The sequence below is a fragment of the Puma concolor genome, chromosome B4 (genome assembly GCF_028749965.1).
Source record: "Puma concolor isolate L17-30 chromosome B4, mPumCon1.1.hap2, whole genome shotgun sequence".
In the NCBI taxonomy this organism is placed as follows: domain Eukaryota; kingdom Metazoa; phylum Chordata; class Mammalia; order Carnivora; family Felidae; genus Puma; species Puma concolor.
This window is the reverse complement of record NC_141673.1, coordinates 128,637,859-128,662,155: the sequence shown is the minus strand read 5'-3', so window position 1 is coordinate 128,662,155 and position 24,297 is coordinate 128,637,859. Positions and strand designations below refer to the sequence as shown.

General features: G+C 37.7%; 1 protein-coding gene across 7 annotated transcripts in view; it reads right to left on the bottom strand.

Moving 5' to 3' along the window:
- The window catches only part of MINDY3 (MINDY lysine 48 deubiquitinase 3), a 97,184-nt gene extending 76,142 nt beyond the window's left edge, over positions 1-21,042 (bottom strand). For 2 of the 7 annotated variants that reach the window (XM_086714851.1, XM_086714853.1), the window contains exons 1-4: positions 20,699-21,042; positions 8,858-8,937; positions 5,142-5,202; positions 3,275-3,451 (exon numbers count right to left, since the gene is read on the bottom strand). In XM_086714851.1, the coding sequence (XP_086570977.1) occupies positions 3,275-3,451; positions 5,142-5,202; positions 8,858-8,937; positions 20,699-20,792 (412 nt within the window). In that variant the 5' untranslated portion in view covers positions 20,793-21,042. The remainder of the gene's footprint in view (positions 1-3,274; positions 3,452-5,141; positions 5,203-8,857; positions 8,938-20,698) is intronic. The other 5 variants (XM_086714856.1, XM_086714852.1, XM_025930552.2 and 2 more) reach the window with 5 other exon arrangements.
- Between the last annotated feature and the right edge of the window lie 3,255 nt (positions 21,043-24,297).

Below are 24,297 nucleotides of genomic sequence, written 5' to 3'. Positions count from 1 at the left end.
ACTTTTCAGCACTCCACATGGCAAATAAATGACACAAGATACACACAGCAGGCTGTAAATACTTTCAAGCAATCAAAATTTTCCTGTTTCCTTACTCCCTTAAAATTCTCAGTTTATTTTCAACTTTACTGTAACACAAATTTATATTTCAACTTCTTAGTTACCATGATTCTAACTAAAATGGGTATGATACTGAGGATGTGAAAGGGGGATTAAATAATAAACCTTTACTTTCGATTCAGTTACACTAGGATAGTTTATAATATATGAAAAATTACTGACAGAGTGCTTCACACATCACTGGAATGTGTCCTGCACTTTTAAATATTCAATTCATAGATCCAAGAAAAATAGCTAATCTTCCTCCTTCATAATATCAGATCTTTAGGTTAAATGTTTAATTGTTAAACAAATGTTATAAAAAGGCATAGCACTTTGAAACTACACAGGTTCAAAGACAGCTTTAAGTTTGTTTCCTCATTTACTTGTACAACTGTTGAGAAGTTTTCAGTAACTTATTTAGATTATGATCATTATTAACACAGCACAATTATTAAATTAAAAAAAAAAAACCAAAGTAAATAAAAGACAGCATTTAAATCCAAGGTAATGTCTCTGCAGCACTTTAAGTGTCAGGCCCCTCTCCAAAAGCGCTACGGGTGTTACGTCATTGAATCCTCTAACAACCCTGTTATCCCCATTTCACAGAAAAGGAACTGAGGCACAAAGAAGGAGCCTCCCTGGAGCAAAATGTAACAAACAACAGAGCTGAGATCTGAATCAAGCCAGTCTTGGCTCCCTCTACAAAGATACTCTCTTTAAAAATTTCATTACATGAATCAAAACGCCTACTCTATCACAATGCACTATTTTACAAAAATTTTATAAAGCAAATATTAGTACTTTTAAATATTAATTCTTACTAGAGAATGAGAGAAATGGATTTATTAGGAGTTCAAAATTAGGATTTTTGATTTATAATTTAAAATGTCTCATGAGGCCATCCTTTCAAAATCATTTTAATTTTCAAATGTTTCCAACAGTTTTTAAAAATCTTCACAAGTCCAAATAGGTTAATTTCAGTGATTTTTTGATTTGTGGGGGAAACAAACTGAAATTGAACCTGAGCATTCACTACTGCAAACAAGTGTGCGTTACCAAAAGCCAAAACTACACACACCACACAAGCCAATGAAATTAATGTTTGTGCAGAATGTAATATTGACAAGAGGGAAAACAGTTCACATGTAAAATCTCAGGATAAAACAAAAATTCGGCCTAATCTTTTCCAAATTGTACTAACTGTTCTGCAGTGCTTGATCACTTAAATAATTTTACTGGATATACACTATGAAAGTAGACATAAAGATAGTAATTTAGAGAAAAGAGGCAAGCAAAATAAAAAGCTTAGCAGGCAGGATGGTGGAAAAATATAAAACACAAGAAAAAGAACATAGCTGGGAATAAAGGAAAGAACAGGTAAAACAGTTTGTTATATGAAATATAAACTTTAAGTTTTTTTGCATTTGTCAACATCTATGGCAAATTCTCAAATTTTCAGTTAAAAAAACTTGTCATATTTTTACAGTACTAAAAACAGATTTAACACAAGGTTTTATTTCATGTCCACTCTTAAAATGAAGCAAGGGAAATTGGAAAACTACTAAAATATGTTTTTTGAAGAGGAATTAAATCTAATATGCCCACCTAAATTAGTTACTGAAGTACCAAAGTTAATACGTTATGAGGCTATTTAACCTAGAGCAATTTAACCTGTAACTACAGAAATGTACAGTATATCCCATAGAAAGCACATCGCATACCCCTAAAATACTAACGAGAAACGTTACAAGAAAAGACATTACTGTTTTCTTGCATATTAATATATAGATTGGCTTTAAGCAGATATTCTCTAAAACAACTTTTAATTAGTTCAACTATTCCTCTGTCAAAATTTTAATGTCCTAAATGCAACTATTAAACATGCTTCCATGCAACCCAGTAAAGCCTGGAAAATATCTTAAAACCAATCTTAAGATTTTTTTACTATCGTCCTTGTGAACATTTTCTACTTGTTTTCTTCTACGGTCATCATCAATTCAAAAAGTATGTTGAATTCTTTTTGAAAGGCTAAGTTTGAAAGAACTGAACAGGAAAAGTCATTCAAAGGTTCAAATTTTTAAAAACTGTTCCTGGCAAATGTCCTACTGTTAGAATTTGCAACTGTAACTGCAAAAGTAGGAGAAAGAAGATGCTGACACATCAGAGTCATTTCAGCCCATGGAGACAATAGTCCCTGAGGGATCATCCTACATGGAAATGAAGATGTACATCACAAGTAATCAAAATTTACTCTCTATAAATCACGTTTATAATTTCTTTAAAAACAGTTTCTGCAGAGATGATAGTTATTGGAATGCATCATAGGAAGAAAAAGTCACTTATTCAATATAAACACGTGGAGCTACCAATTATCAAAAGTCACATACTAGCAAGAGAATTCCTGAAAAGAAAAACAGAAAAGCAATTCTTTATTTAGCTTCAGTACTATCAGAAGTTTCCACTTTACTAGTTCATTCTGGCAGTTTTAAGGTCAATTAAATAAGAATTTTCAAAGGCTAAAATCCACAGGGTACATATTTTTATGAATAAGAATAGCTATTATTTAAAGAGAAATCTTCAATAATGAAAAATTTAAATGAAGGAATAATTAAAACCCTTACTTAAAACTACCTTAAAATAATGCGTATATAGACTATATCGAGTAATATCCAAAAAGTTCAGGAGGAAAAGAAACAATATGTAACAAAGAACAATGTCCCCACCTTTGCTCTAAGAAACAACTAAAGGTATTTAAGAAATTTTCTGATGTCCCTAAAACCCCTTTTTTTCCATTACCAAAAAAACCCCACAATGCTAAGGCATCTAAAACTAAAGTATGTAGGATTATGTTCCTTAAATTTTCTAAATGACAGTTCTAAAGCTCAAAATTTCATCAAGCAGACATTAACTAAAACGTTCTTAAAAAGTTTAAGAGATGCATTTCCTTTCTTTTCTCCAAAAGTGACAACAAGGGAAACAGGCCCCATTGCCCTCTGGTAGCTCAAAGAATTGAAAGGGAAATGAAAAATACTAAGGCTCCTGAATTAAGCAGGGACTAAAAACGAGATGTGTTAGGAGATTTTACACCTTTTTTTTTCCTTCAAAAACTTCAACAATTTTACTAAAACAAAGGTACAAGAAACTCCTTCGGGAAGTAAAAAATAGATCTTACCAGAATGCTCCACTTGGCAACTAGATTCTGCAGGACTCCCAGAAATGCCCGCAGTCTGCTCCTCAGTTGTCTTTCCTCTTAACCAGGAAACCAGGCAGAATGCTCCAGAGTTGTCACAACAGGCACTTTCTAAAATATCACATAAGGTATGACAAAGGAGTTCCTTCCGCTCTTCCTCTAAAAATAACCAAAGTACCAGTTATGATGGTTTTCTTTGAATAGAAGAAAAAAAATCCTGTCATGGGTAACAACAGTAAGAATGTTTTAATTTAATAATGAAAACCAACCATTTTAAGTGGATGGAGGATTCCTCCCCCAGCATAAATAGTCTTACATTTTGGAACAACAATGTGCTTGAGGGCTAAAGTGTCATTACTATTAAATATTGCCATTAATTAGAAAAAGAATCCTGAAAAAGTAAGAACTAAACCTTAGGAGAGAGAAGTTCCCTGCACTAACCCGATACTGATCGCTCCCCTTCCTTGGGCTGTGAAGGGAGCACTGAAGCCGTGAGGGTCCCTCTACTGCAGAGCCAGGCACAATGTGAGGGCCTGCTGAGACTTCTAGTTTTTTCCTCATTTCTGAATTAGTCTAATGTCTTTGATCTCCTTGTCCCACAGGGGTAAGGCTTAGGAGATAACACACCATCAGCACACACAATACCAAATTCATTACATTAGCAGACGCCATCATGGTCATGTTGTATAATATAGAGGCTCCCGATGCTGTATTGCAGTGATTGGAGCATTAGACTTTTATAGACAGGAGCACAAATGTTCAATTTCTTCCGGAACCTTAGCCACCTCCTCTTTTCAAGCAGTATCACTCCCCAAAAGTAGTGCTGTTCCTGAAACTTTCAGGAACAGCAGGGGGAGATGGGTATAGGAGCTATGCAAAATTTTATACTATGGGGAGATTTCTAATAGACTAGTAGTTCTTTAAAGGAGGAACTACGTCATTCACTTTCTAACCACCACCATCTTTACGTTTATGACAATGCTATATATTTTATCAATGTGCATATATTTCTGTACAAGAAATACTTCAAATTTTACCAGTAAAGCAGTGATGTTAATATTAAATAGTATCTCTTGGTTTCTTCTCTACAATTTATTTTGCATTTCAGCTAGTAAAAAATATAAAAAAAAATACATGGGGGACACTTTAACTCTTAAATTCAGTAGATTCTATGGGGATAGTTTGGAATGAAACTTTTCTGCCCTTATACACAAAACTAGGATTATATAATATATCCTACATTCTTCAGAAGTTACTGTGAGGTTCACATAAGAGTGTTCACGTATTAAAGGGAAGACGGTAAACCGTCAAGCAGAATGCAAACGTTTTATTATTATCAGCTAGCACCATACAGCTCTCTGACCTAATCATACTGCAGAAGCTATGACAGCTTCATCTGCGATTTAATTTGGTTCTTTGCAGTATCTGCATTGTGTGAGGCACTATACTAAAAGCTGCGGGAATGCAAAGATAACTCTGAGTTCCTCCTCAGAGCTAAGTGAGATAAAACAAACACAAATGACCATCCCTTACAGGGTGCTATCATTTAACAGTTGAGAGAAATGCACCACTTTTTAGCGAGAGGCCAAGGGTTTATTTTCCCTTAGGTCTATTATCCTGTCTTATGCCTCTCAGGTAACCCAAACTTGGGAATATACACATTAAAATTTGAGGTCACTGTTCATGAAATTTTCTGAAACACTGAAAAAATAAAACTCAGGAAAAAAATACTCCATTTATAGTTTTTTTAAGATAAATGGTTTCAGTTCAAGTACTGCCAATGGAAGCTGCCTAGATCATCTCTAAATTAGAAGGTGATGGAAAAGTTTATAGAAAGCCACTATCATACCTGGGCAATCCCTCCAAGAAGACTTCTCAGAAGAAAACAGGAGCTTCTTCAAAAGAAAGGCCTTTATACAATTAAAGCAATAATTATTAGAATCCATTATAAACAAGCCTTATTCTTTTTTTTTAATGGGAAAAAAACCCTAATGTATATCTCCTTTATGGTCTACTGAACAGTGTTATAAAATTTTCAGATAGTCTCCCTTCACATTCAACAGTAATTGAGCATACTATTCAGAATATACCACTATAAACTTGATTCTAGATCCCTAAAATTCTTCTTTCATAATATGTACTTTCCGGCAAATAGAACAACTGACTCAAAATAATAGACACATAACTGGAAAAGTAAAGAAACTTACTGCTCATTCACAAAATAAAGACCCCAGAAACAGGAACCAGTCTACATTTCTCTTAGACACCTTGGGGGAAAAGATGTCATAACACAAAACTGGTTCTGCTCTATTAGTTCTGATTTGTGATATGAGAATATCACTACAAGACTCATCATTTTAAGGAGTTCCTAACTTCCTGGTTTAATTCAAAAAGCTTTAAGATTCAAAAGAAAAAAAACAAGTTGACCTCTTGACCTTTTCTTAAGTGAGCTGACTCTGTTACACTGATGACTTGATAGAAAGAAGATCAGTGTAATGTTTCCTTCTCAAAGTGTAGTTCAAGGACCATTTCCATCCCAGTCACCTGACCTGTTTACTTAAAATGAAGACCCTTAGGCTCCACCTATTGGATCTGAATCTCCAGGGGGCAGATCCAAGAAAAAGGTTAGTTGGACGCTTCTCACTTACTGTTTGAAAGTGGTAGTGTATTGGTAAGAGGACTGCTTTTAGTCAGACACATCTGGGTCTGAATCCTGGTTCCACTACTTTACTAAAAATAATAATAGCATAAACTTTAAAAGGCTGCAGTGAGGATTATATAGAATAATCTATGTAATACACTTAGCACAGTACCTGGCACCTAATAAGCGATCATTTGAAAGTATTTTAACAAAAAATGAAGTAATATTCTGCAGTATCTTAAAGAAGTAAAATCTAAAACTACTACAATCAAGTGTTTCTGACTTTTTCCCAAAACGGCAACAACCATAAAATGGAGGACTATAACTACATTACAAAAGTTGGGAAAAGTGAGGTGGGATACCCACTGTTTTACCACTGATGTGATCACTGTCAGTATTTTTATATACTTCCTTCCAGTCTTTCTTTCATAACTGTCTTAATTTTTATTACAAGTGAGAAGCATAATGGGTATGTGATATTTCCCATTTTTCTGTTTTCCAACAGGATTCCTAACTATAATTCTTAATCACTACATACCTATCGAGCTGTCGAAATTTACTCAAACATTACTTCACATTTAAACATTATTGTACACTAGCCTTATAATTGTTTACTACTGTAAATACAAAAACTTCTTATTGAATACAATCTTTTCCATATTAAGGATTATTTCTTTAAGAAAGACGCACAGAAGTGCAATGATTTCATCAAAAAATATGCATTCTTACACTTCTGGTTCTAATGTAAATTTCCCTCCCTGAATCAAAGTACAAATGTACCACATAGCAATATGAGTGTGCCAGCGCCATCCTACCCTTCTAGGCCCTGGTAATTATTTTATATTTAAAAATTAGGAAGGGTCAGCAATAGAATCTAGTTGTAGTTTTCTTTGTACTTTTTTGGATTCCTAGTGAGGTTGAACGTCCTGATTCTTTGGTTATCCATCATCAGTCCACCTGTTATGCCTGCACACACATCATTTCACCACTGGAGACTGAGTGGTTTTCTAACTGATTTGTACACATTCTTTGTAGAAGAAAGACAATATCCACTTATTGCTAATATTCGTTGCAAATCTTTTTTTGGTCCAAATCTTTTCCATCTTTCTCTTGGTGTTGGCAATACATTAGTTTTTCTGTGGTTCAGTATTATGTCAAGAACATATTTAGTATATGGTATCAGATGATCTAACTTCATTTTCCCCCTCAAACTGGCAACCAGTCTTATCAGTGACATTTACTAAATTTCATTTTATTCTACCAGTGATTTGTAGTTCCTTCTTTATCACGGTATGTGATAAATTCTTGGTAAACTGCTATCTATAACATGGTCTACGCCTGTATTAGCCATCTGGTTCCACAATAAGCCTATTCTGGCAACAGGACCATGTTCTAATTTTTATAGTTTAAAGAAGTTTTACTATCTAGACTTGCTCATTTCCCTTCATTAGGCTAAATGGTTTAGTTTCGACTTTTACACTAAAAGTATTTTAAAAACCCAAAATTCTTCATGATTGACAAGATTTATGTGACTATGAAACTAAATTATGACCTCAAAGATACAGGAGGGTTTTGAACACTACAATTATCCCTTGCAGAAACAGCTATCATTATGGAAATATACTGAATTTTATAAAACAGGAAACTCCTGTGGTACACCTTACACTTAACTACATTCGTAGACTTTTAGTAAAAACCCTGGGTGCTAATATGGCCCAGGAGGCCCTGGGTTAATATAATCTAATTTAAATACAGACAGAACAAGCAATCTTCAAATTCAGATGGTAAGATTTTGCTAGCAACCAAAATCCGTCCCCAGCATAACGGCATGATAACTCCAATACTAATTCACAGTTAATTTTTATTCTTTATATTCAGTAACTCCCAGACAATGTTCAAACATTCAAATTTTTCTTAATTTTTAAATAATTTTACTAACGCAAACAAAATCAATTTTAGCCCTTAAAGAAATAAAATAATGACTTATAAAGGGTATAATTTGGAATCAGTCATGAAAGGATTTTTTTCCTCCTTCAGAGAAAAAAATTTTTAATTTAATAATATGTAGTATAAGGCTTGAGAGACCAGTTTACTTCGCAGCTAACAGTTCAGGAATGTGTTCCTTATGTCCAATGAAAAAATATCACATTAAATATGTACTTTCAAAATGTGTTGATTAAAAAACAGAATCAATTCCAGTTTCTTTTATAATAGTTGTGAAGTTACACTGCTGGTCAGACATTGTAAGTATTATAGTAAACCAAAAATTCAATTTGTGGTTTTAAAATGTAATGATTGTGGCAAACTGGCCCTTGAAATTCAAACAATAGAACATATCAAGATTCAAAATCGTATACGTATATTCAGATTAACATTACCTTGTGCAAAGAAAAACCTTTTTTTTTTAATTTTGGAAATTCTGTTTGAAGTCTGTTATTACTAATTTTATTTTAAAAGCTGAAGCCATAGCCTAAAATTGTAAAGACAACTTATTTTTAAAATGTATACAGTTTTAGAGAATGAAAATATTCACTCGTCGTCAACTTCTTAGGAAAATCACTTCTACAGAAAGAACAAATGAAAATAATATATTGCTATGATGTAGCTATCCCTAGTATAGAATGCTATTACTCAACAGGATCATTGTATTAGAAAGATGTCATTATCATTAATTCCTAATTTTCTGAAGGTCAGGGAACACCCATTCTGGTTTTTTTGATGTAAGATTGTCAAAAGGCTATTGCTGCATAACCTGCTGATGTTCTGAACTCATTTTTATTCTGGATATTCATAGCACTTTACAAGAATAAAAAGTTAAGAGATAACTGATCATGTCTTGTGACACAGATATTAGAAAACAAAAAATAAAGTATGAAACGTTTGAACATGTCCCTCTAAGGAGTCGGTAAAGTAGTCTATGTTACCTGAACAGGTGCAATAACAGCACAGGGGCCACCTTCAAACTGTTCTAATGCAGATCCCTCTGATTCACTAAACACAAACCCTAAAAATGAAAGCAAGTAGCAAAGATTAAAAATGTAATTCAAACAGCAGCCCAAAGAATTTTTAATGTACTTTGCTTTGAGAAAGACCACTTATTACAAAAGCAAAATATCTGCAAGTTAGGCACAGTGGTTCTTAACTTTTTGGGGTATCAAGGAATCCTTTGAAAAAAGATACAGAGCCTATGTTCCCACCCCTGTGCCACACACACACGTGCGCGCACGCGCGCACACACACACACACACACACACACACACACACACACACACACACACACACACACACATTTTGCCCCAGGGAACCCTCTCAGTAGAATAAAGGAATAAAGTGTGGACCTCAGTAAAAGACCACTAAATTAAGTCATTTACTTGAAGAAAGACTAGATACACTATCTACAATTCAAACAATTTTTAGGACCTTTCTGTACAGAATCTTTTTCATTCCAATCTTTGAATCACATTCTATAAGCTAAAAATTAAATGGCATCATAGACAGTGTATGTGTCCACACTAGGTCTATCTCAATTTCAGTGCTATCCAACCAAGACTGACTGGGAACAACTAGTACAAGTTCATTACAGAGAGCACAGGGCCAGAAGTATGGAGGATTGTATTTGTATCACCTTCAGGAAATCATTTTGCCTCTGTAGATCTCTGTGTACTTATCTTTAAAATGATTGTTTCCAATTCCAACATGCTAAGAATGTGTAAGGTTTCACCTGTAGTTCAGTCATTCATCCAACAAACATTTGATGAACGTAAGACACTATACTAAGCATCTAGGATGTATGCATGAATGACAAAGTCCCCAGTCTGGAGGAGCCTACAGTACAGGTGAATACGGACATAGGAGCAAATAAATAATAAAGAACAAGTGAATGTTACAACAGAAGTATGAAGATAGCATTGTGGATATAGAGAGGAATGATTTACATGCCTGAGTCAAGTTGTAACAGGTGACTTTGAGGCTGATCTTGAATAGGAACTTGCAAGACACAAGGGTGGAGAATGACTCTGAGGTAAAGAAAACACCTTTATTAAAGGACAAAGGTTTGATAAGAGCAGGGCAAGTTTATGGGTCAGGGGGAAATTTAGTGTAGCTTAAAGGTAGTATGGGGGTAGGTAAAGGAGATGGTAAATGGGAGGAGGGAAATCTGACAAGAGGTTAATACTGGGAAGGGTGAGACCATGACAAGTACTGATTAAATATGATCATACTGGATTTGTTTCTTTTTAAAAAGAATAGAATGGGGATAAGACTGTTTCAACAGCCATACAGAGATGGTGTGGACCTAATAAAACTGACATTAGTAAGGACAGGAGGAACTATATCTAAACAGTATTTCCAAGGTAAAAGTTAAGATTTGATGTGTATGTGCAAGTGGGACAAAGACATTAGAGCAGATGCTGAAGTTTCTTTTTTTTTTTTTTTAACGTTTATTTATTTTTTTGGGACAGAGAGAGACAGAGCATGAACGGGGGAGGGGCAGAGAGAGAGGGAGACACAGAATCAGAAACAGGCTCCAGGCTCTGAGCCATCAGCCCAGAGCCCTACGCGGGGCTAGAACTCCCGGACCGCGAGATCGTGACCTGGCTGAAGTCGGACGCTTAACCGACTGCGCCACCCAGGCGCCCCCAGATGCTGAAGTTTCTAGCTTGAGACATGAGGTGATAGCAAGTGAGATTAGAAATACTGTCGAGGATCCCATTTCATCCACCTCCTCTCTTCGAACCTTTCAATCCCTCTCTTTAAAACAGTACTTAAACCTGGATCTCACATATTTAAAAACAAAAAAATCCTCCTTAAGAATCCACCAAAAGCTCCTTATTTACTCGAGTTGAAAACTTCTAGCGACACAAAAACTGGCACACAGATGTTTACGGTTCCTTTATTCGCAACTGCTAATGGAAGCAACCAAGCTGTCCTTCAGTAAATGAATGGGTGGCTAAATGAACTGTGATACATCCAGACAACAAAGTATTTGTTGTATTTTATAATTTAGGGCACTGAAAACACTATGAAACCATAATAATGGATAAAAATCATTATATGTTTGTCCAAACCCAAAGAATGTACAACATCAAGAGTGATCTGTAAACTATGGACCATGGATGACAATGATATGTCAGTGTAGGTTTGTCAACTAGAACAAATATTCTACTGTGGTTGGGGGTAATGATAATAGGGAGGCTATGCATGTTGTGGGAGCAGGAGGTATATGAGAAATCTCTGTAGCTTCCCCATTGTGCTGTAACACTGCTCTAAAAAGTGAAGTCTTGGGGCACCTGGGTGGCTCAGTTGGTTAATCATCTGACCCCGGCTCAGGTCATGATCTTACAGTTTGTGAGTCTGAGCCCCATATCGCGCTCTGTGCTGACAGCTCAAAGGCTGAAGCCTGCTTTGGATTCTGTGTCCCAATCTCTCTGCCTGTCCCCCACTCATGCTCCGTCTCTGTCTCTCAAAAGTAAATAAACGTTAAAAAAAGTTTTTAAAAAGTCCAAATTTAAAATATGCATTGGACCAGTAAAAAAATCCACCAAAAACTCCAATCACCACTCTCTCCAAGCCCACCCAGTTGTCTATGTGCACTGTCTCACTCTCTTTACCTCACAATTTATTCAACCCACAAAAATTTGGTTTTCAACCTATGACTGCACCAAATTCATTCTCACCAAGTTCATCAATGACCGGTACAGGCTGTTCCTCAAGTCTCTTCTTATTTACTCCCGAGTCATCTGAATTGCTCACCAACAACTTCTGAAAAAGCTTTGCCCCTTAGCTTTACTGGTCCAATTTTGTTTCAATTTTTCTTTTTTGTTTCTTCTCAGTCTCCTTGGTCAGTTCCTCTTAAATGGTAATGTTCCTCATGTCTTGGCGTTAGGAGCTCTATTTTTTTCATTCCAGACATCCTCCTTGGGTAATTCATCTACTCCCAAGATTTCCATTACTGGTAGTATTCAGGGAATTTTCAATTAGAGCCCAGATTAGAACTCCAGACATAGACAGAATCTCATTTCCTTACCACGGTCCTGTCTGATCTGCTTTCCACCTGAATCTCCTCTCTCATCCTTTGCCACTCTTCCTCTCAGATTTCAGGCAGGCTGAGCTTCTTCCAGGTCCTCAAATATCCCTATTCTCTCCGGTTTCTTACCCTTTGAACATACTGTTCCCTACACTGGAAACATTTGCTAACCCTTTCTCTGCCACTTGAAGGCAAGATTCTCTTGTTTCAAGGCCCCAAAACATGACTTCTATCTGTCCATTTCTATCCCCTCTCGGTAGACCAGATCAAGCCATGATTGTCTCTCACCTCGAGGACTGTTAAGAGTTTCCAACTAGATGTCTCCACTCCTCCCCACCTGTCCTGCCTCTATCTTTATTTGTTCACCACAGACTTGCCACAGGAATATTTTAGATTTGGAAATCAGATTTTGTCCCAGCCTGCTTCAATACATTTCAGGGGCAATTAGAATGAAATTCAAACTCCTTTCCCTGGCCTTATAAGACACCATGTTCTATTAAACCCACCTTCCCTCAGTTCACTCTCATTTTCATCATCCACAGTGATCTTACAACATGGCAACATCTTGACTTGAGACCTAGGGCTTGCTGTTTCTACTACATGCATGTCCCCTTCTCTCTTCATAAAGCTGAATCCTTCTCCTTCTTAAGGACTCATGTTGGTGTCGACTCCTCAGAGATACTCCCTGATACACCTATCTAAGTAGGTGTGTCTAAATATCTAAGACGGTAGGTCTCTCCTACCATCCTCCAGAACAACCAGTACTTTTCATAATCTGTGATTACGATATTATTGTTTACTTGTTTATTATTGGCCTTACACGTGTCTGGCGTGTTCTGTTGCCCACTGTTTTCCTAGTATGTTGTATAGTTAATGTTCCATAAATGCTTTTTGAACTGTTGCAAGGAAAGAAAATGGGGAATTTGCTTCTAGGTATTCCAAGTTCGGTTTTGAGATAACCATTTGGCATTATTTAGAAGAGGGGGAAATGTGGGTTTGGAGCTCAGAGCAGGGGTTAGGATTAAAGACAGCAATTTGAATTATCTTCAACACGACAGTCATAGTAAATGAGAACGTGGAAACAAAGACAATGGAGTTGGGAACATTAAAAAATAAGCAGAGGCTGAGTCAGCGAAGATGGACAAAAAGATTAGAAAGGTAAGAGAAAAACACATTGAAGTCCTCCAGGAAGCAAAGAGTAGTTACTTGTTACAAATGCTGCTGAGAAAACACATAACATTCAAACAATGGATTAACCGCATCACTGGGAATACAAAAGAAATCTAGAGCGCTGGAGAGAGTAACCAAATTTTAAGGGGTTGAAGTATGATTCAGAATACAAGGAGAAAGAGTAAATACAAACAATTTGTTAAACAAGAGAAAAGGAAAAAGGATGATATCTTGAAGGGCAGCTGGATAAAGAATCATTATTTATTATTATTTATATAGGCTGAAGGACAGGAGTTTAAAAACAGGAAAGGGGCGATTATATGGGAAAGAGGAAGTTTAAAGACACCAAGTCCTCACAGAGCTATGCTGTGGGGGTGGCGAGAGTGGATACAGAGAGGTTCTCAAAGTGTGGTCTACAGAACTTTGGAAATCTGAGACCCTTTCAGGGGATCTAGAAGAGGTTAAAATAATTCTCATAATGGTACTAAGACATCATTTGCCCTTTATGCTGTGTTGACATTCACAGTGATGGTACAAAAGTAATGGAGGGTTTTACCGCTGGTGCCTCAGCACACATGAAGGCAGTGTGGTTAAGCTGTACTAGCAGTCATCCTAGTAAACAAAACCACCCTCTTTGACACAGAAAAAGCCAATTTAACTTAAAGAATGCCCTTACTGATGCTAATTTTATTAAATCTTGACCTTGAATAAAATGTCCTTTTAAAAAATATTCTGCATGACAAAATGGAAACTAAAGCACCTCTGCTACATACCTTGATAACGACCGTTGTCTCAAGAAAAAGCACTTGTGTAATTTTCTGAATTGCAAGCTGGAACTGCTTTTTTTGTAGAGCACTGTTTTTATTTTGAAGAGCTATCGACAAACTATGATTATTCAGACCTGGGTATGTGGCAGACCTTTCTCAGAAGTGAATGAAGGAAGCCTAATACTTCAAGGAAAATAACAGACTGCAATTTTGCCAGTGGTAAGTTTTCAGGCTTTCAAGCAATAACTAAAATTTTTGGAAAACCTGCATGCACCACTGTGAACTTGACAGCATCTCACTTCTTAGAGATTTTTCTAATGAGATCAGAGATTATAGTAATAAATATGACTTCTGATATTGTATAATGAAATGTGTTAACATCTCTGTATAAACCACTGGACCTGTAACTTCCAGATGACGGATGCATGCTGTTAGAAATGAATGCATGGGTAAAGATCCATTCAAAGTACAAGGCAAACCAATGGATTTCAATTTAAGAGAGTACAAAAAATTCATTGATGTGGCTTCTGATTCCAGATCACTAATAACCTGTAAGAAACTACCACTTGCCAAGTTTGGGTGTAGTACTAAAGAAAAATATCCTTAATTGTCTGAAAGGCCACTATAACTCCTACCTTACCAGTCGCAGTCTTTGTGAGGCTGGGTTTCTGCATACACTTCCTAACAATATCCTAACACACTGTAAAAGACTGAACAGAGAAGCAAATGCAAGGAGCCAGCAGTCTTCTAATGAGCCAGACATTCAAGATACTTACAGAAATGTAAAACGATGCCTCAGGTCTCATTAATTTTATTTTTCATATTGAAATCTTAATAACTTTTAAGATTATAATAGGGCCCTGAGTTAAAAAAAACAAAAAACAAAAACTTGAGAGTCGCTGGCCTATAAGAAGTGAATCTTGACAGGCTTCTAAATTAACTGGTTCAGGCAAAGAGGGAGAATAAGAGTGATTTTTAATTACTAAAAATTAAAATATTAAAACTTAAAATTTTTAAGTTTAATTATTCACAATTACTGAATAAGAATGAGGGGAAATGGAGAGAATTGAGAAGCAGGTTAATTCTAACAGACATAACAAAAGCTGACAGGATAAAGAACTAAGAGAAACACTGAGGGCTCAGCTAATGTTTGATCGCTGCATTTGTATTGATGGTGACAACAATTTTCTCCATCAGTACACAGCAGCCTGGGAAAAACAGAACAGATGACAGGCTAAATGGAGGGGAGAAACAGGTGCGACGCACAGGACAAATTCAGTAAGGACAATGAGACCTAAGGGTGCTGGTTATCACGTCAAGACAACTACATCTGAGGTCAACCCAGGAACAAGAGCTGAAGCCAAGAGGCCCCCACTCAGCCCAGCTCTGCTCCTACTGGATGGAAATAGGGGAAGGGACCCTGGCCTTGGGCCTAAGGGCAAAGGTGAAACCAGGCTCTGTCAAACTTTCAGGGTACGTAATAAACATGAATCAGTATTGAATTCTTACCTTCCTTAAAATTACTACGAATGTAATGCAGTTGTCAAGATCTATGGGTGGGGCTTATAGCTGAAAGCATTACAGTGAGTTGTTTGGTATGTTAGATATAAAGACCCCATGGAGAGAATTCTTGGCAGACCTGCTGCCCACCAAATTCTGTTTAATTACAGTATATGCGTTTGACTGTGTTAAGAGATAATGAACAAAGGCCATTAGTGCACAAAAGGAAATACAGTCAACTAAAAGTAAATTAAGTATTCTATTCTAAAACAGGACTATGCTAAATAGGCTTCTCCTTTCATAATAAGGTTGTGCTTGAATTCAAATTTTTTAGGATATAGAGTTCTCTCTTTTGTATTCTCATATTTAAATTACTTCCTACTTTTAAAAGGAATTAACTTTTCACAAAATGGTTGTTTTTCCTGATTAGATCCAGAATTAGCCATCTAAAGCATCTGATCCTAAATATATAATTTTGTATCACATTCCACAGTATTACAGACATGAAATCTGTTTTATAGCTTCTAATTTAAACCTGAGCCATGAACTTCTTTGCAATTTTCTAACCTTTCACTTTCATGTGACTTACTATGCATATATACATTATTTAAACCAGTTTTACAACTTCTGTCCCCATAATTCTGGATCCCCATGTAAACAAAAGCCTGGAGGAAAAAAACTTGGTTTGTCATTACAAACTCGATGATAATGGTTGAGCCAAAACTGAACTGGGCCTTAGTTTCCTCATCTATGTAAATCAGGAAACTACAATTATCCTTTGCTATCTCTCAGGGTTGTTGCAAGGATTAAATAAGACTTTCAAAAACTGTAAAGTATAATACAATTTAAGATATTATGACAGATACTTTAAACTGAAAAACATGTATTCAAAGTACCAAGAAATTAACTTTTTCATATAAGCTCACAAATTTTAAATTTGAAAGAAATGCATTGTAGATGACATGATTCAGGTAGGTTGGAGAAAGGAGTAACTATTCTTGAGAGAAATAAAAGGCTTCCACCAACAAACACCTCTGAAATGATAGGATCTCACAGTATTATTCTTACTTTAGAAGAAAAATTAATAACACTGGCATATCACTTTATTATTTTGGTAAAATGTTAAATCACATTATAACAAACGTATTAACTTGTAAATACATTTTACACTTAAGTACTTCAAATAAATACTTAAATACTTTATATTTAAATACTTTAAAATAAAACGATCCCTCACTTTTCCTAATACGTAACTTTTCCTAAGTTATTTGTTAAGTTTTATTTTTTCTTCATATTGCATAACAAAAATTGTCCTATACCCAAAGTCCAAACTCTAATTTGAACCAACCACAGCTCCATTCCCCACCTCACCCCCAAAACAAGGCACTGGTATAAATGGCAATTGTGTTTCTCCCTTTCTGGCTAATCTTATAGATGAAATAATAAAATAAAGCTTAGAGGAAAGGGGGGGAAAAAAGAAAAAATGGTTTCTCACAGTTTATAATCTAGATCAGGGGTTGACCTGTTTCTGTAAATGCAGTTTTGGAACACAGCCACACCTATATTATCTAGGGCTGCAGTTGCTGCAATGGCAGAGATGAGTTTTAAGACAAAAATAATAAATGCCAGTGACTCTTCTACAGAAAAAAGTTTGCCAAACACTGAACTAGACAATCAATACTGAAAAACAAAAAAACCCCACAAATATTCCCAATAAGTCTAATGACTAAATGACTTAGGTTCTGCTGGGAGCTGGTCACTGCGACCACCTGCCATCATCTCCAGTGCTACTGTCATTGGTCCAAGTCACCACTTCCTCCCCGCTGCATTACTGCCTTTGTCTATCATTTCATCTTGCTGTCTCACTCAAGCCACTACAGTCTACCCTCAAACACAGCAGTTAGATCAGTCCTTTAAAAACTTGTCATGTCGTCTCTCTCTGCTCTGAACCTCTCAATGGCCTTTCATTTCATTCAGAAGAAACATCAAAGTTCTGACCATGGCCTCTAAGGCTTTCTAGGCCACTGGATGAAAATGAGGTCTTACATCATCGTTTATTACTCTCCCCTTCCCTCATTCCTTCTCTAGCCGAACTAGTCTCCTTCCTGTTCCTTGAACAAAAAAGCAAGGAATATTCTGCATTAAGTCTTTTATAGTGGCTATCCTCCCTGCCTGGAACACCCTTTCTTCAGATAACTGCACAGTTCACTCAGTTGCTTCAAGGTTTGCTCAAATCTCATCTTAAAATGAGGCCTAGCCACACTACCCCACTGCACAATCCCTAGTTCTTTACCTTCTAACTATCACTTATGCTCAATTTATGCTATGCGCATTATCTGCTGTCCTTCCCATCCCACCAAGTCTAACCTGCAACACTGCTGCCTGGAACACTGTTGTAGTGTGTTTCGGGAAGAAGGCAAGGAGGACAGACAGTGCTTTTGAATAAGAGGTAGAAAATACACACTTTTCTTAAAAAACTATCACAGGCAAGAGAGCAGGAAGGAAGGCGGCAGGAGAGACTCAATTTCCTAGTTAGAAAATAATTGCAAACCTTAAAAGTACGTCTTTGAAAGAAAAACTGGCAAAAACAAACAAACCCACAAAACCCTTTTTTTTTTTTTTAAGAAAAAGGAATTGCAGAAGAGAATTATCTAAAACTGCCAAGTGAAATAAAACAACGACCGTGTGCCACTTCTGTGGCTCACTGCTGTCATGTACAGTCTGTAACTGGCAGATCAATGAAGAGAAAAAAAGCAACTCTGGGCTGCACCAACCCCTGCAGCTTGTTTTAAACGCATCAAAAACGTTTAATGTGACCAATCGATATGGTCTCATAAATGGAATATCCCTAAACATAATTTTACAAATATTTACCTAAACATCTCACCCTTTTAACGTGCTTCCAAAAACCTCGTTACGATTCCAGTTGTCAAAACACAGTGACAGACTGTGAACTAGAGCCAAAGTTGGTGTCACGTTACAAATGCTGTAAGGCAAGTGCAGCAGAGCCGCGTCCTGTGCCTATGCTCAAATCCCAAATGACCGCCAAAGCGATCCTCAGCAATGACTTCTGCCTCTAAACGAATAAATGAATGTAACAGTTAACAAAGCAAAACCAATAACAACCTCCCTCTGATTCGAAAGTGGTAACTTAAAAATACATAGTTGGCTGCCTGAAAATCTTGATCAGTGTAAGACCATGAAGAATTATCTATCCACGATATAAACACACTCTAAAAAGAAAAAAAAATGTAAACGGTATTGACTGAATGATTCTCGTTAAGGAACTCCTACAGGACTACAAGCTGGCTGAGCGTTCTCGTATCATTATAAAGTTATAGTTTAAATAGTGGTTATCATGTATGAACTATCCTTCAATAAAAAAGAAAGAAGAGTAAAAACAACATGATTATTCATCAAATAAACAATAATTTCTTGTAACTGTCAGCTCACGGCCAGAGAGTGATCTTTGGCTTAGCCTACAATGAAACAATTTTTAAATCAAGTGTTAATGGACTTCCATTGTGTGAGCGTTCACTCTATGTCAGATATTGTGCTAAGTGCCTCAATGTATTTATATGCCTTTAATCCTCACAACAACCCTGTAAGGTTGACACTACTATTATCTGCATTTTACAGAGAAGGAGACTGAGGCCTGAGGAAGTGAAATAACTTTAACCTGGAACCAAACTACACCTGTTCCAAAGCCCTCTCTTAACCAGTAGAAGTGCCTTTCAATCCTCCTTGAAACTTCATCACAGTATTAATATAAACAAGGCCGGACACGATCTTATTCTACGTTGTACATGCTTAATTAACGGTGATTACACGGCAAGTAAAAGTTTTCTTAATGCTTCACAGCCTTGTAGACTTCAGGGCTATTCGCTATTAGGATAAAACGAAGTCAACGTAGAAAGCAAGCTTTAAAATCTGCAAATGCAGGTGTCCAAGATTTCAGAAAATGCTACTCCAGTGACGTAATCAAATGTGTAAAAAGTACAAAAGCAATTCCATGTTAAGGTTTGAAAACTTATCAGTGAAAACAAATCTGTGTGAGGAATCAGGAGACTTGTAATTCACTCCCTTTCTATCCATTTGTGTGACTCTGGCCTGGTCATTTAGCTTCATGACTCATTTTCCTCATCTGCAAAATAAGAGTGATGGACTAAATAACCTGTAATAACCTGTAATACATTACGATTCTAATTTTACCAGCTCTTAAAAGAGGCGTATCTAAGAGAGAGAAAGCGATTTCCTTCAACCCTGAATTCTTCTTACAAAATACACACTGCGAACTAGGAACTTAGATTTACTATGCTAAAATTCCCCCAAATCCTTTGAGAACACGATTCTGTAAATAAATGATTTAACAATAGAAATGAAGAGCTACCATTTACTGGCCTATGTTTTACATACTTACATCACGAATCCTCCTGACTCCAAAGACTATGCTTGTAACCTCACTTAACTTCAGTCTTTCTTAAGTCACCTTAAGTAACGTGCAAAGTTGTGTTTTATCATTAAAACTTAAGAATTACAGGTAATTACTAGTACAAAGTGCCAAACGCAGAGCCTGGCACGGCGGAGGAATACAATAAATGGTCATTTTTATTTCCTTAGGGTTCGTAATAATAAAACTTCTTACATAACTCAAAATCCTGTCTGGATAATTAGACCAGCACGGGAAGTGCTGTGATCCACATTCCTTTGAACTGTAACAGATAACTAAACCATCTCAAAACTGGGGATACTTTGGGTCAAAAGAGCACCTGACAGCAGGCAACACTGGTATTTTTACGCCGAGGACTACGTCCGACCACACAGTTAAAACACAAACAACAAAGCTGCCTTCTGGAATTGGCCACTTTGACTTTCCTGTGGACTCCCCTCTGGCCAAAATTAAACCACACGCCAATAACACGAAGCCTTGACAGTGGGTACGGATTCGGGAAGCCGCAACACTGGCTGCGAAACTGACACCGGGGCACGGGGCACACCCTCAGTGTCACACACTGCAGCCCAACCACCATCCTTCTCTCATCCTGCCGGAGGGCAGCCCAGGGAGTGGCAGAGGCGCTTCGGGTCCTTAGGGGACAGCTGCAACCGTTCTCCTACTCAACCACTCCCCCCTCCCCCCACCCCGAGACAGGCAGGGCGTTTCTAGAAAGTCCAGTGTCCGAGCTGAGCACGGGAATCGGGACAGAGTGCCGGGCAAGCCAGGGGAGCTGTGGCGCCGGCGGCGTCGCAGCTAGACTCTCGCAGGGCAAAGGAAGCGGCTGGAAGTCAGAGCCCCGTCAGGGTACCTTGTGTCCAGCGGCAGAAGATGGTGTCAGAGAGACCGGGGCTGCTCTTGGTGCCCCACACCAGCTCCATCAGCTCTTTAGTCAGTTCGGACATGATGGGGTACCGGCGAGCGGGTCTTCGCTTTCAGGACTCCCGCCCCGGAACATGGGGAAGGGGCGCCTTCAGGGACAGGAGTTGTGGGACGGCAGCGGCAAAAGAGCTGGGAGGGCGGACGGGCGGAGGGCGGAAGGCGAAAGGAGAGAGAGCTACTAGCCGAGACCGCGCCTGTCAAGCCAGCCCGAGCGGCAGCAAAGAGTTTCCCGTGCCGGAAGTGCCGGGCCACTTCCGGCTTCCCTTTCGCTACCGCCCCCGCCCCCGCCCGGTGGACCCGGGAGTCGCCTCCCCGGAAGCGGAAGTGGGGGGGTAGGAAGCGCTTAGGCACGCTCTGGTGGCCGCCGGTTTTCCTGAGCTTCGCCCCCCGCTTTAGGTGGGGTGGTAACTTTTGTACTGGCGGGGACGCCGCGTTCCCTGGGCGTTGGCCTGTTTTCACCATCCAGGAACCCCTCCTCCCTCGGCGCACCGCAGGCCCTGCGGCCCACGCCTTAGGGCTTGGAATGTAGACTAGCCCCTAAAATATGTAATATTAGTTACACAGAGCTACAACTCTAAGACGATGGTTGAGTCTCCGTGAGGAAACATCTATGACTTCACAGAGAGCCACCACTAATTTGAAGGCTGTCGGCCTGTGTGCCTCGATAAATCCTATAAAGTCCAACCACCTATTAAATGCATAAGCGAAGGGTGTGGTGTGTAATGTGCGTTAGAAATGCCTCTACTGGGTGTAACGCAGACTTAGAAAGCTATTTATTGGGAAACAGATTCAAAGCAGCCTGTTCGGTAGAGCATTCTCATCTCGTTTTTTGAGAGTGTTCGGTGAGTGGACAACACCTGAACTGAAGTCCAGGTTTAATCGTTGACAAACATGCGGTTGAATTTGGTTTGTGTAAAAACCTGTATTTAGGACGCCTAAAAAGGAGAGAACATATTGACCAAACTTTGAATTTAAAACAAAAGGCCCAATCTGATGGGTTCCCTACAGGTTGCAAATAAGAGAGCATTGCTAATTTATCCTTCATTCCGAACTGCAACAATCTTTGCTGTAGTGCCTGAGCCATATCTATAGCCCTCCTAATTTTTATTCCCTTTGGAACTCTCTTTACCCTATTTTTGCAAACCAAATCTCACTCATTCTTCAAGACACAGTATGAATGCCATTTTGTAATAAAGTTGACTCCGGTCATTAAAATCTGAAGTACAAATTTTAGCTTCTGCAATTTCATGGTAACTCATGTGTAACTTGCTCATGACAGTTACTGTCATCCTTGTATTTGCAAAGAATTACTCTTCTGAGGGGCACCTGGGTAGCTCAGTTGGTTAAGCCTCTGACTTTGGCTCAGGTCATGATCTCCCAGTTTCATGGGTTAGAGCCCCACGTGGGGCTCTGTGCTGACCGCTCAGAGCCTCCAGCCTGCTTCAGTTTCTGTGTCTCCCTCTCTCTCTGCCCCTCCCCTGCCCACACTCTCTCTGTCAAACATAAATAAATATTAAAAAAATTAAAAAAAAAAAAAAACAACGATTACTCTCCTGGGATATAAGTTTATGGAAGTCAAGAACTTGTCTTACTCATAGCACCTAGTATGGAGCATTGAACATTGCTGGATATCAGTAAGTATTCGTTGAAGGAATGATATTTGCCTTTACTGGAATTTAACAATTCGTTATCTTTTAGCACATTAGGGATCAGGAGAAGTAGTATTAAGTCCAGTTAAACATCTATTATTTGCTTGGTGGTTTACAATTTACAGGATTATTTCACTTCCTGAAAGACATAGAAGAGTCTATGTTCATAGAGTGTGTAAGTGGCAGACCTCTAAGTTCAGAGGTGTTGGCCACAATTGTTTTCTTTCCATTAATATACAGATAGTAGTTATACATTTGATTAACTCTCTATACATATGGGGTAAAGGCTGTACTTTCAAAACATAATTTTAAAAACAGAATATTTCTTGATCTGTGATTTTTCTAAGTTTACAGCTACGACGAGCTGACAAAATCTTCAGCACATTGATATGGCCTTTCCACTTTTAGGTTATATTCTTCATTTGCAGCGTTTAAAAATTTTAAATTAGCAGGACATCTTTTTAACAAGAAATATTTGATGTTAAATTATTTATGTTGCTTAATTCATTAGTTATAACATCTAAAATGTGAACTTACTTAAACTGCAATAGAAATGCAAATTAATATTCGTTTCAAATTTTCTTATTCAGTACTTATACATAAACATAATACATTTTGGAAGCAGTCAAGTTTGTTGCATTTAGAGCTGGCACAGGATAATAATGAGTTTCTCTTATTATAATAACTTGAAAATTATGTACATTTACGTTGAAGTATTTATATTGCTCCCTATTTTCACACATATTTTTTCTTAGGACCGTCTATGGTTTTGGTGAAAGTGATGTGTATCGTTAAGATGTACACAGGTTGCATGAATGATCTTTAGTCCTAAAAGAAAGTCCTGAAAAATCAGAAACATTCTGCTCGTATGTAAATTTTATTAGTAATATTTCTCTTTCGTTCAAATTCAAGTCAGGGCACAGCCATAAAACTAGGCTGAGATTTCCATCATGATTAATTCCCGTTAGCAGTCTTTACTAGTTCACAGCAGCAGAATTACTCTATCAAACCCCTAACCCTGGGCTTAGTTTCCTGTCTTTCCCCAAATTTCCCTGTCAAACGAAGCACAATGACTTCGTTACCTTGTTCCTAGCGATCACCACGGAAAGAATATTTCTCCAACTGGAATCCCTCTTAGTCGTCATTTAGTGTATTTGCATTCCGGTGATCTAAGAGAAATCATAGGTTGAAAAAACCTACACTATAATGTGGTTAATACATTCCAGGCGAGTTGCTCAAAGAATCCCATACTTATTCACTACGAAAGCTATTTTACTTATGGGCCCTATGTCTTCCAGTAACAGCATAAATCTATCAAACAAATGAAATTCTTTCCTTTCCTTTAGCCTGACCTCGTCTCGGCAGGGTGATTTTCCTACCAAGCATTTAAGCCCACCATTGTCATTCCCAAGTATGGCATACTGCATCATTTCCCAAAGCATTTTCTACTGGCATTAATGCATGGTGGAAAGGGGATTCTATGATTAAAATCTGGGTTAAGGAAAGTTAGACAGTTATGGGGTGCTTGAGTGGCTCGGTTAGTTAAACAGCTGACTCTTGATTTCGGCTCAGGCCATGGTCTCATGGTTCCTGAGTTCCAGTCCCGCATGGGGCTCTGTGCTGACATGATGGAGCCCGCCTGGGATACTTTATCTCCCTCTCTCCATCTGGATTCTCCTCCTCTCAAAATAATTAAATAAATAAACATTAATAAATGAAAAATAGAAAAATAAAACAGTTGTTCACCGCAACTCTTCAAGAGAGAGGATTGTATTCAGGGCTAAAAGACATTTGAATGACTTTATTCACTGATCTTCTCACATAGTTTAGGTTGAGAATCACTGGTATAATGGAACGGGCTTCTGATTGGAATGAGAAA